At 43.9% G+C, this 14,218-nt stretch overlaps 1 protein-coding gene across 2 annotated transcripts in view; it reads left to right on the forward strand.

Annotated features, from left to right (window-relative positions):
- Nucleotides 1-14,218, forward strand: part of LOC126248557 (uncharacterized) — a 309,747-nt gene that overhangs the window by 204,371 nt on the left and 91,158 nt on the right. For both annotated transcript variants that reach the window (XM_049949644.1, XM_049949645.1), the window contains one exon: nt 7,144-7,380. In XM_049949644.1, coding sequence (XP_049805601.1) covers nt 7,144-7,380 — 237 coding nt within the window. The remainder of the gene's footprint in view (nt 1-7,143; nt 7,381-14,218) is intronic.

Consider the following 14,218-nt stretch of genomic DNA (forward strand, 5'->3'; position numbering starts at 1 on the left):
TGCTGGAGTCACTTGGTGTGGAGCCAGTATGACCCCAAATACAGGGTTTACTGGTTACTGGAGAGAGCCATTGTGATTTTAGATGTGGTGCGGTGCATTAGATATACCACTCCTGCTTCCATTTTTAATGTGATATTCTCTGATATTTTATTTGAGTCCACGCCCATGTATTTGTTTTTATGGATGGGTCTAAGCAGGGGGGGGGGGGGGGACAGTTGATTCCTCTGTCATTTGCCTGCATTGTGCCCTCAAGGTCAGACAGCCTCTAGAATTTACCGTTTTCAATGCAGGATCATGTGCTATGTAGCACTGGAGCACATGTGACATTCTCCTGGTGTTAGATTTCTCATTTGCTCAGATTCTATTAGCACCGTTTACTCTCTCCAACATTTGTATCCAGTAGATACAGTAACACAGAATATCCAGGATACCGCCGGCCGAAGTGGCCGTGCGGTTAAAGGCGCTGCAGTCTGGAACCGCAAGACCGCTACGGTCGCAGGTTCGAATCCTGCCTCGGGCATGGATGTTTGTGATGTCCTTAGGTTAGTTAGGTTTAACTAGTTCTAAGTTCTAGGGGACTAATGACCTCAGCAGTTGAGTCCCATAGTGCTCAGAGCCATTTGAACCATTATCCAGGATACCGTCCTACAACTACAACATCTGGGGAAGGAGGTATCCTTCTGTGGGTACCTGGGCACATTGGAATTGCGGGGAATGAAAGGGCAGATCGAGCAGTCAAGGAGGCATGTTGTGATCCTCTGGTATTTCAGTGTGCTATCCTCCTGCATGCTATCACCTCGCTGTTGGGGTACAAAGTCCTGTGTCAATGGGAAGACAAGTGGCTGGCAGTGACCGATGACAAGCTCCATGTCATCAAGCCATCAACTCGGCTGTGGAGTACTTCCTTCCAGCCACATCAGTGGGACGAGGTCCTTCTTACTCATCTTCGCTTAGGCCACAGCCATATGAGACATGGATTCTTACTCCGGGTAGAGTGCCCTCAAATGTGTGTTGCTTGTGGCGTCCAGATCACGGTGCACCACATTTTATTGGAGTGAATTTTATTTGCCAACCAGTGGACTGGGGCGAATTTGCCGGCAGATCTGCTGTCTGTTTTATGTAATGATCAAACGAATGTGGTTAGAATTTTAAAGTTTTGTGAATTGTCCAAATTTTTAACAAGATTTTAGGGAGATGTTCTTAATGTGTCAAAGGGTGGCTCTCTCACCCTAGTTTTTTTGTAAGTGGTCAGCCAGTCACATTTCCCTGTGCTTTTCTTTTAGTTCTTCTGTGTTGTGTTTTCTCTGTGTTTTAATTCCTTGATTAGGCCTCTTCCCTCCTAATTGGTTTTAGTGTTTGTGAGAGTGAATGTGTGATACAGAGTGACTGTGTGGTCATTTTGAGTGCGTGTGTGTACAACACTTTTAGTTCATCTCCACATTTGTTTGTTTTCATAAGTGTAAGAGATAGAAATTGTGATCCATTGTCTGATAAGATAGCTTTTGGCTTTCCAACATGCCTGAAATAATGCTTTTCAATTTTTGATATAATTTCTTTATTTGTGGTTTTCCTGGCTGGATATAATTTAATCAGTTTTGAGAAAACATCCACCATGTCAAAAATGAAGCAGTGTCCACCTCTAGTATTTGGTAAAGAACCACAATCAAGTCCATAGATTGTTCATGAATATTTTTTACATTTCACGTGGACGTATTATGTTACTTAACTTACCTCACTGGCATTTATCATTGGTTGAAAATTCTTTTCTTACTTTCCTGGCCATATTATAAAAACACACACTTTTCTGTGATCTCTGCATGCATTTTTGAACACCACACTCTCATGTATGTATTTAATCAGTATTTTGGCTTCCTCCTTTGGCCAATATAGTTTCAAGTAATGAGTTCTCATTTGTTCTTCTAAAAGTGTTCCATCGAATACCTTGTAATACATGACCCAATTTTTCATGCTTCGTTTTAACTAAACAACGTTTTACCAATTTCCAGTTTGAATCATGATTTTGGCTTCTTCTAGAGTTGTTACACAGTGACCTAATAACATTTTCATCATTCACCCCTTTCTTCATGTACCTTATTTTAAATTTTCCTCATCCTGGTCAAAAATTTCGATAACTTCTCATAGTGGTAACCCTGACAGAGCATCAGCAACTACATTGTCAGATCGCTCTAAGTACATTGTCTATCTAGTAAGTCTACTATGATAAATCCAAAAGATAATCTACAGTGATATGACCTGAGAATACTATAATGTTATGCCCAAGCAAGTAGCACTCCGTTGTTGCAACTTCCTGGAATATTGCTAAAATCATCACTATACTCCCACAACAAAGATTCCAACTCTGTTTCTGTCTGTCAGTAAGCCAACTGGTTTCAGAAATTTGTGTGTGTTCTGTTTCTTGAAATTTACTTCATCTGTGTCAAACCCAGGTATATCTCTGTAACAAACTTCCCATCTTCTAAAAGTTCAAAGTTATTAATCTTATTACTATGGCAATTCACTTTTGAGTTAGTAAAACTCCTACAAATACATCTCCTATTTGGTATAGTTATGACAAGTTTCTGTCATACACTTTTTCTTCTATATCTTTTAAAATAATTTTTCCTTGCTCTTCCTTCTTCAACCATCACATCCTATGACATCTCCATACTGCACCAACACCCTGTTTGTTACCAATGTTATTAAGGTTTTCTCTTGTGTCCAAATACACTGAAGAGCCAAAGAAACTGGTACACCTACCTAATATCGTGTAGCCCCCCCCCCCCTCCCACTGAACATGCAGAAGTGACGTGACATGGACTCGACTGGTAATGTCTGTAGTACTGCTGCAGGGAATTGACACCATGAATCCTGCAGTGCTGTTCATAAATCCGTAAGAGTATGAGGGGGTGGAGATCTCTTCTGAACAGCGTGTTGCAAGGCATCCCAGATATGCTCAACAATGTTCATATCTGGGGAGTTTGGTGGCCAGCAGAACTATTTAAACTCAGAAGATTGTTCCTGGAGCCAATCCGTAGTAATTCGGGATGTGTGGGGTGTCGCTTTGTCCTGCTGGAATTGCCCAAGTCCATCGGAATTCACAACAAACATGAATGGATGCGGGTGATCAGACAGGATGCTTACGTATGTGTCACCTGTCAGAGTCGTATCAAGATGTATCAGGGGTCCCATATCACTCCCAACTGCACACACTCCACACCATTACAGAGCCTTCACAAACTTGGAACAGTCCCCTGCTGACATGCAGGGTCCATGGATTCATGAGGTTGTCTTCATACCTGTACACGTCCATCTACTTGATACAATTTGGAATGAGACTCGACCAACCAGGCAACATGTTTTCAGTCATCAACAGTCCAATGTGTCGGTGTCGACGGGCCCAGGCGAGCCGTAGAGCTTTGTGTCATGCAGTCATCAAGGGTACACGAGTGGGCCTTTGGCTCAGAAAGCCCATACCAATGTTGTTTCGTTGAATGGTTCGCACACTGACATTTGTTGATGGCCCAGCATTGAAATATGCAGCAGTTTGCAGAAGGGTTGCAAGTCTGTTATGTTGAATGATTCTCTTCAGTCGTTGACGGTCCCATTCTTGTAGGATCTTCTTCCAGCCGCAGTGATGTTGGAGATTTGATATTTTACTGGATTCCTGATATTCACAGTACAATCGTGAAGTCGTCGTACAGGAACATCCCCACCTCATCTCTACCTCAGAGATGCTGTGTCCCATCACTCGTGCACCGGCTATAACACCACATTCAAACGCACTTAAATCTTGATAACCTGCCATTGTTGAAACAGTAACCAATCCAACAACTGCACCAGACACTTGTTGTCCTATACAGCCGTTGCTGACTGCAGTGCCGTATTCTGTCTGTTTACATCTCTCTGTATTTGAATATGCATGCCTATACCAGTTCCTTTGGCGCTTCAGTATATTTAATTCTAGTTATTTTTCTAACATCCCAACAAGCAACCTATCCATCTGTTTATTATATGCTCATAGTCCCAGTTCATTTTTGACTTCTTTTGGCGTTTCCTGTGCGTAATATTTCCATACAAAGGCTTTTTCAAAATCGGCGTAGGTGAAACTGCACAAAAGTGCCATTGTATGTAGTCTCCCTGTTGGTTGGGATCTATTACAATCTCTATCACAAGGTTGTACTTTTTCCACATCACTTATGGCTATGTTCTGTACTCCTTTGTTGATGTTTCCAGCTTCTTTCTGTAAAATATCAGTTACAAAGTTGCTAAAGTTGTTATGGTTATTGTTCACAGTGTTAAAAGTCATTGCCAATTCCGACTTTATGTTGACAATTTCCACCTCACTTCTGTTGCTAATTTTGGTTACCTTTTCTGCTAAGGTTTTTACCATACCTCACGCAGAGATTAGCTGCATGCAGAGATTAGCTGCACGCACCTCATCACAGTTTCATCCACCTGGGCAATTCTTAGTTTGTGCATGCAAATTGTTTCTTTGCCCTTTCCTCTTCCTTATTTTTCAGCTGCTCATTCCACCCAGTGATAAACTTTGATTGCCGAGTTTTTACTTGTCTCATGTTGGCGGCATTTTCCTTTGTATTTCTATCTAAGTTATCTATTGTTCTCATCTCTCTCTTTCTTTATTCTAGCTGCAGTTTCCTTGGCCTGACCCATTAGTGTTGCTAGGAGCATTTGCAGATGTAATGCCTTTGTAGGTACCTGTTTTATCTGTCATCCACCCCCTACTAATTAGTCCATTACACAACAATTTGTTACACTAGTTACTGACATTTCTGTAGTGCTTGAATCTGTGTCTACCTTTTTTTTGTTTCCGCTCCCATCTTATATAACTCAAAATTCTGTTCACTACCCATCTCACTAATTTCCTCCACAATTTGTGCTACTTTTACACCAATAAACTGATTGTCACTTTCTCACATATTATGCTACATTAGTTCCAACACACACTTCCACTTTTACTCAACAATACCTATAGCATCAATGCCACACGCAATCCACGACACCAGTAAAGCCTTTTGCTACACTCAAATGTTTTTCTGTTTGAGAACTTATCTCGCTATGCTGTTGCTGGTGGCATGTTGTGATGTTGATGTCTCCTACCACTGTAATCAGTCTTCTCTTCTGCTTAATGATGGTATTCACTGTTTCACACATATGACACATCTCCGGCATGTGTCACTAACTGCTGCTGTTTATGTGCGCTGTTCTCTACTGTTGTGCATAGTTCAGTACAGTTCCTTTCCACGATTATCGAACCTGAAAATTGTGTTGCCACAGTAGGCCACATGTAAACACTCTCCACTACTCCCCTGTAATTTTAACTGAACTGACTGTATGCCTAAGGATTCTCAATTCAACCTTTCAGGGAGATACTTACAACACCCATGTCTACATAGAAAATTAAACTGCAGCCTAACTAGGCTTGATGTTTTGTTATTGTTTACGAAATATATCATAGGGTCTAGTAAATTTTTTCTGAAATAAAAGATTATGTCCTTTAATATAATTTATTCAACTCTAAAAATAGAAACATGCCTAACCATGTCACGCTCATTCACTTTGATGAAAGAGACAGATTCCAAAAAATCATTTACCCTGAAAAATCCAGGGACAATTAAACATTCCTATTCAATTAAATATTACTCTGAGTGCACTACTGAAAAATTTTTACCTCAATTTTGTGTTTTCCTTCCCTAGAGATTTTCAGTAGATATTAACTTGCCCAAGTCTGGCCCACTATTGCTTCGATGCTTGCTACCAACTCGCATTGTCGATGCAAGACAGTAATACCATGTCTGTTGGAAAAAGGCGGGAGACTACAGCAAGTTCTGGAAGCTGAGCTCCCTTTTTATTCCCTTTCTGTGCAGATGAACTGCACTACTTCATTTCTCATGTCGGCGGATGCCATTTGCCGCCGGCTTTAGAAAGTTTGTATGGAGAAAATGTACAGCTGTAAACTAGAACCACTCTTGTGGGGATTAACTACTCTGACTAGCATTTTGCAAGGACTGTGTCAGTTATAACTAGAAAAATTAATGTTTTCTAATGAATCTGTAGTTTTCTCAGCTAACAATGGTTTGATATGAAATGGCAGGCAACAGAGTTTGTTTCAACCTCAGGTGTAATCCTGAGGCATCTTGAAGGGGTAATGTTTCTGAGGCAGAATGGTGTTGATTGTCATCTTGTGAACTTTGTATGCTTCACATGACAGCTGGTCATGGTGATGTTTCTTAGTATTCTCATGAAAATAGTTATGACCCCATTAGGACAACAACTATATCTAAAGGGGGAGATGTGTGTTTCCATTAGCAACCAGTCACACCATGACAATAGTACAAGAGTGGTTACAGAATAGTATGAAGTTACTCACTTTATACTGCCTTCTTTTGTTCCAGATCTCACTCCAGTGAAAAATATATAACTGGAAATGATATTACCTGACCTTCCCAACAGTAATCCAAGACGAGCTTTGCAATGTCCCTTGGCGTATATTGCAGGAAATGTGAAGTTTATTGTATGTTCAGGAACTCGCTTCTTAGCATGGTGAAGGTGGTTGTGGAGCTTCTAAAGCCTTTGGTCAGTTATTAAGTGGTGAAGAAATGGCATACTTTTCCCTAATGAAAGCCCAAAATACCTTAATAACAATTATTACATTTTTATTAAAATGGTACTTTTTTTTTTTTTTTTTTTTTTTTTTTACAGTCCAAATAAATGAACACATTAACAGATCAAACTTATCTAAACTAAAGTCAAATGAAGCATCACACACCCATGTTCCAGTCTCTGGACTAAATCACTGAAATGTTGAAATTTTATGTTGGCCACTCCAACATCTCATTATCTTACTGTTGTTCTGCCCTTGATTCCATCTTGCCATACAAAGTGCCTTTTCTACTCCTGTTAGCCTAAAATTCAGATGTTGCAAATCATCTTGTGTGTTTTCAGGATGGTGAATAGCAGACTGAAGTGTAATTTCTGTAATAAATAATGTTGTTACCTAGTTGAAAACTAACTTTCTTCTTGCTGAAGTAACCTCTTCTCTAAAAGCTATGTTTGGTAACTAACTAATAGAGCTAGTACACACATTCATATTAATGGTTTCACTACTGTTTAATTTATTTGCAGTCAAGGTTATCTGTCAATCGGCCCAAAAGTGGAGATAAAATGAAATTCGTCTGTGCCGTACCAAATCAAGTGAATGACCTGAAGAAGCAAGATTTGGAGACTCCATTACAGATTTGTGACATTGTGCCAAAACGGTGTATTCCTTTAGCTGCTCATGAGAATCCAACTGAAGCCAATCTCAGAAAAACATTAAAAGGGAAAAGAGAAGAGTCACCAGTTGACATATATAATGGAGATGTAAATGACTACATAATTAGATTTCCATCTTCAGCTTATATTTATTTTTTGTAGTATTAGAAATGTTGTACTCTTTAATTTTGCTTTTCCCTAGGTGACAACTGAAATGTAGAAAGTTAACTCATTTTCATTTTGTAACTGCAGATTTTAAAAACTGTCTGGAATGTTATTTCTCTGACCTGTTAAAATGTTTATTGAGGTTCACTGCAGATTGGGTAATTCAAAATTGTCACAGTGATCTCATTTCCAACTGTGCATAGTAGTAAATGATGATTCAGACAGCAGACACCACTTACGTCAAGGATGAAGTGATTTTTGATGACAATATAAAATAAGTAGGGATGTAACAATACCAGAGAAGGAAAGTTGCTACTCACCATGTAGCGGAGATGCCGAGTCACGATAGGCACAACAAAAAGATTCACACAATTATGGCTTTCAGCCATTAAGGTCTTTGTCAGCAGTACACACACACACACACACACACACACGCGCAACTTGTGCACACATTTGCAGTCTCAGAGAACTGAAACCACACAGCACCAGTGCATGATGGGAGTGGCAACTGGATGGAGGTAAGGAGGAGGCTGGGGTGGGGAGGGTGGAGGGATAGTATGGTGGGAGTGGCAGACAGTGAAATGTTGCAGTTCAGACGGAGGGCAGGAGAGAAGACGTGGAGGGGGGAGGGGGTAAGTAGCGGAAAGGAGAGAAATTAAAAGACTGAGTGGGGCAGTGAAATGAAGGCTGTGTAGTGCTGGAATGGGAAGGGGGGGGGGGGGGGGGCTGGATGGGTGAGGACAGTGACTAACAAAGGTTGAGGCCATTAGAGTTAGGGGAACATAGGATGTATTGCAGGGAAAGTTCCCACCTGTGCAATTCAGAAAAGCTGGTGTTGGTGGGAAGGATCCATATGGCAACGGCTGTGAAGCAGTCATTGAGATGAGGGATATCATGTTTGGCAACGTGTTCAGCAACAGGGTGGTCCACTTGTTTTTTGGCCACAGTTTGTCAGTGGTCATTCATGCGGACCGACAGCTTGTTGGTTGTCTTGCCTACATAGAATGCAGCACAGTGGTTGCAGCTTAGCTTGTAAATCACATGACTGGTTTCACAGGTAGCCCTGCATTTGATGAGAAGGTGATGTTAGTGACCGGACTGGAGTAGGTGGGGGTAGGAGGATGTATGGAACAGATCTTGCATCTATCTCTATTACAGGAGTATGAGCCATGAGGTAAAGGATTGGGAGCAGGGGTTGTATAAGGATGGACGAGTATATTGTGTAGGTTCGGTGGACGGCGGAATACCGCGGTAGGAGGGGTGGGAAGGATACTGGGCAGGACATTTCTCATTTCAGGGCACAACGAGAGAAAGTAATTCAGTTGCTCCAGTTCTGGATGGTACTGAGTTACAAGGGGAATGTTCCTCTGTGGCCGGACTGTGGGACTTTGAGAGGTGGTGGGAGACTGGAAAGATAAGGCACTGGAGATTTGTTTTTGTACAAGGATGGGAGGCTAATTACAGTCAGTGGTATGGAATGGGTGGCAGCTGTCGAAATCGAGGTATTGGTGGTGGTTAGTAGGTTTGATATGGATGGAGGTACTGATGTAGCCATCTCTGAGGTGGAGGTCAACATCCAGGAATGTGGCTTGTTGGATTGAGTAGGACCAGGTAAAGCAAATGGGGAAGTTGTTGAGGTTCTGGAGGAATGTGAATGTGTCCTCACCTTCAATCCAGATAGCAAAGATGTCATCAGTGAATCTGAACCAGGTGAGGGGTTTAGGTTTCTGGGTTTTTAGGAAGGATTCCTCTAGATGGCCCATGAATAGGTTAGCATAGGATGGTGCCATGCGGGTGTCCATAGCCATACCGTGGATTTGTTTGTAGGTAAGCCCTCAAATGAGAAGTAATTGTGGGCGAGGATATAGTTGGTCATGGAGACTAGGAAGGTGGTGGTTGGTTTGGAATCCATAGGGCATCTGGAAAGGTAGTGTTCGATAGCAGTAAGGCCATGGGCATTACGAATGTTAGTGTACAGTGATGTGGCATCAATAGTGACGAGCAGGGCACCGTGTGGTAAAGGACAGGAACTGTGGAGAGTTGGTTGAGCAAATGGTTGGTATCTTTTATATAGGAGAATAGGTTCCGGTTAATAGGTTGAAGGTGTTGGTCTAAGAGAGCAGAGATTCTCTCAGTGGGGGCACAGTAACCGGCCACAATGGGGCGTCATGGGTGGCTGCAAGGAGGATTGGTTGATATGGTTTTGCAGGACTATGTTGGTGAGGGCTAAGGATTGGCGGAATCTGAACAGGTGGAGATCATTGTTGAAGGAGGGGTAGCAACAACAGATGGGTAATTTGATGGTAAGGCCATTAGGGGGGGATATCATGAGCCAAGCAACAATGCAGGAACAGTATGTTGGACCGGGATCTGGCAAGGGATAAGGGAACTTTTCTGTATTGACACAGATGGAAGGAGCAACGGTCCACGGTGGTGCAAAAAATGCGAAAAATTACATAATAAAGTAGAATTACGTCTGAAAAATTACGCAAAAATACACGCAAATACGTGTGAAAAATACAAAAAGGACGAAATGGATGCACAAGGGGGAAAAACGAGATGAAATCTGAGGAAGATGACAATAGTAGAATGCAAAAACTTACTAAAATTGGCGAGAAGTCACAAGGGTCAAAGTAGAGAATAACTAATCATTAATAAATATATGTATATTCCGTGGGTAGCAGATTTGAGGGCGGATGAGAGTAAAGAAGGGGGGGACAGCAGATGTGACTGGATGAGGTGTATTTAGTGGGTGTGAAGAGCGGTAGAACGGAGAAAGTGTGGGGGGGTGGGGGTGGGGAGAGGTTTTTTGGTAGAGACGTAAGATCGTGTGGCACCAAAAAGGTGGGTGTCACGATGAAATGACCTATTTTTGCATGTTATCTCTCGCCCCTCTTTTTCGGCATTTGCTGGTTATCAGTCTCCCTCCCAGGACCCTCTCCCCAACATCTCTCAGGCCAGAAGACTTACCACCAGTCAGCCACAAGGCGCACCATCTGTGTGCCGCAAGGTCGCCCGCTCTCTCTCGGTTCCAGATCTTGCAGAAGCCTGTACTCCCCCTGTGTTCTGCCCTCTTTCCACATCCGAAATAGGAGGAGGAGGAGGAGAAAAAGACGAAACATAAATCCGAAGACAAGGTGCCCCCGGTGCTCCCAGAGGTGCCATCTCCCCCCTCGTAACCTGAGTCTGACATCTTATTTATGGCTATCACCCCATCTTGTCAGTGACGACTACTGACCGAGTGACCTGACCACCTCCTCATCTGCTTCATGTTTACCTTGGACTCTCGACACATTATCATCCAGTGGAATTGCAACGGATACTGTAATCACCTACCGGAAATGCAATGTCTTGTCTCCTCCTCTTCTGCATTCTGTCTTGTTCTTCAAGAAACTCATTTCCGTGATAACCACTCTCCAACATTTACTGGTTATCAGGCATTCTGTCGGAACCATGCTGACCCCGGATCATTCCGATGTCATTAGTGACCGAATCCCCTACATACCACCTTGGAAGCGATAGTGGTTGGAGTGCAAACAACTCCAGCAATCACTATTTGCAATGTCTACCTCCCACCAGGTAGACCACTTCCTTATATTGCACTGTGTGCCTTAATCCAGCAACTCCCACCCCTGTTTCTCCTCGTTGGGGACTTCAGTGCCCACCATCCACTGTGGGGAGTGTCACTTCAATGGGTAATGGTATCGTAATTGACCAACTTGTCACAGACCTCAATTTGTGTCCCCTCAATGATGGTTCCCCTACCCACTTCACTGCCGCTCGTGGCACCTTCTCTGCTATCGAACTCGCGTATCTCCTCCCCTGCCTTCGTGGCTTCCCTACATTGGTCATCCCATGATGACCTGATGACCTTTGTGACAGTGACCACTTTCCGGTGATTCTGTTGTTACCCTGCTGCTGCCAGGCAGACAGGCCCTCACGTTGGGCTTCTGCAGGGCCAATTGGCCTTTATATATGTCTACTGCCCACTTTGACACCTCCTTCTCGAATTCCATTGATGTAGTCATGCAAGGCATCTCTGCCACTATTCTTCATGCTGCTCACTTTTCAATATCTCCATGCTAAGGCTCATTACCCTATTGAGCGGAGTAAAAAGGAATGCTGGGAGTGCTATGTTTCCTCCCTGGGGACATACACCTCTTCATTGCAGGTTTGGTCCAAGCTCCGTAGCCTTCTGGGCCGCCAGCAACAGTGAACTGTCCAAGGTCTGAACCTCCAAGGTGCTCTGTGCACTGATCCATTGGTCCTTGCAGAACACCTCGCGACTCGCTTTGCGACGGCGTCGTCGTCCTCTTCCTACCCTACTACCTATTTCCAGCAGAAACACAGAGTTGAACAGAACCCCCTCTGTTTTTCATCCCACACCACATTGAGCCCTATAATGCACCCTTCACTGAATGGGAATCGGTGCAGGCTCTTCGCGAGACATAGTGCCAGGCATGGATTCCATCCACAACCAGATGATCCAACACTTGGACGTTTCCCAGAGGCAACAGTCCCTCAGGGTCTTCAACCACATTTGGTTCACAGGTGCTTTTCCATCACAATGGCGAGACAGTATAGTTATCCCTATCCTTAAGCCCGGGAAAAAACCCAACATCTCTAGACAGCTACCGCCCAATTAGCCTGATGAATGTACTTTGTAAACTGTTCGAAAGGATGGTCAGCTTCAGATTATGTTGGGTACTCAATACTCAGGGCCTTTTGTCACTGTATCAGTGTGGCTTCTGGTCAGGGCGATCTCCAACTGACTGTTTACTCTGATTCAAATTAGCCATCTGACAGGCTTCTTTGATCTACATAAAGCGTATGACATGGCTTGGCACCATCATGTTTTACTTACCTTCCATAACTGGGGCTACTGTGGTCCCCTACCTATTTTTATCTGTGAGTTTTTCTCACACCAGCTCTTCCGGGTTCGAGTTGGCACAATGGTATCCCACAGAGTTCTGTGCTAAATGTCACACTCTTCCTCATTGCCACCAATGGGCTTGTGACCTCTGTTTGGCCTCTGGTTATCCCGGCATTGTAAGTCGACGATTTTTGCATCTGGTGCAGCTCCCACTCGGTAGCATCTGCTGAACACCAGCTTCAAGGTGCCATCTGACAGGCCTCTGCCTGGGCCACTGTCCATGGCTTCCTGTTTTCTCCCTCCAAAACGCGAGTTATGCATTTTTGTCGCTGACCCGAGTACACCCCAATCCAGAACTTTATTTAGGCAGCAAGCTCCTCGATGTTGTATCACAGTCCCGTTTCTTGAGCCTTATTTTAGATAACAAGTTGACATGGCTGCCCCACATTTGCCACCCAAAGACTACATGTATGCAGAAGCTTAATGCTCTCTGCCTCCTGGCCCACACATCTTGGGGTGCAGACTGTTCCACTCTTCTCCATCTTTACTGTGCTCTGGTTTTGTCTAGGCTAGATTATGGTAGTCGGGTTTATGGGTCAGCAGCTCTTTCCACTTTGAAACTCCTTGACCCTGTCCATCATTATGGAGTGCGTCTGGCTATTGGTGCGTTTCACACTAGTCCTGTTGATAGTCTCCTCACAGAAGCGAGCATTCCCCCTATACACATCCGACGGAGCCAACTCCTTATTTCTTATGCAATCTCCATTCGCCAATTCCCTGACCGTCCTGTGTACCCTGTACCCTGTGCTCTTTGCCAATCAGGGATCTCTCTCTCTCTCTCTCTCTCTCTCTCTCTCTCTCTCTCTCTCTCTCTCCCTCTCTCTCCCTCGCCCCCCCTCCCCCCTCCTCACTCTCCTCCCCCCCTAACACCCACCCACAGGTGGGATTGCCAGTTGGCATGCGTCTCGCTTCCCCCTGTCGGGATCTCAATCTCCACTCATTGGACTGCACCCTGTGTATTTCCACGGATTAGGACCAATCTATTCCAGGGCCCTAAAGTCTCTGTTGCTCCTATGTTTTACTGGCGTCTTGTATGTGCCATCCTTGCAGAGTTCCAAGGCACCACCATCTCTTACACTGATGCTTCTAAGACAATCAATAAGGTGGGATACGCTTCCACATTTCCTGCTGGCTTGGAACATCATTTGTTGTCAGGATCATGTAGTGTGTTCACAGCAGAGCTTCTAGCCATTCACAGGCCCCTCCTTTTTGTTTCTCAGGCCTCCCTCTACAGTGTTTTAATTTGTTCAGACTCAGTGAGCAGACTGCAGGCTATTGACCGATGCTACTCTTGTCACCCTTTGGTCTCTGCTATCCATGACCTTCTCTCTGCCCTTGAACGTGCCGCCTGTTCAGTTGGTTTTCTCTGGCTCTCAAGTCATGTGGGCATCCCAGGGAATGAACTGGCTGACCGTTTGGCTAGAGAAGCAGATACTTACACCCATTTCCTTTCATGATTCCAGCTGTGGATATGTGTATTTACATCAAATCTCTCTTTGCCCAAAAGGGGAATGCCATCTGGAGTGCTACTGCTCATAGTAATAAACTCCGCACAATCAAGGAGTCCACTGCAGTTTGGCACTCTTCCTTCTGCTCCTTTTGAAAGGAGTCCACTATTTTGTGCTGTTTACGCATTTGTCGTGCCTGGCTCACTCATTGTTTCCTCCTACGTAACGACCCACCCCCACAATGTGGCTGTGGAGCCAGACTGATGATATCTCACACATTGGTGGAATGTCCCCTTCTTTCGGCCATTCATGTTAAGTGTAGTTTTCCCAATTCCTTAAATTTAATATTAGCAGACAATCCACCCATGGTTGAACTGGTCCTCAGTTTCCTCCGTGAAAC

The sequence above is a fragment of the Schistocerca nitens genome, chromosome 3 (assembly GCF_023898315.1).
Source record: "Schistocerca nitens isolate TAMUIC-IGC-003100 chromosome 3, iqSchNite1.1, whole genome shotgun sequence".
NCBI lineage: Eukaryota > Metazoa > Arthropoda > Insecta > Orthoptera > Acrididae > Schistocerca > Schistocerca nitens.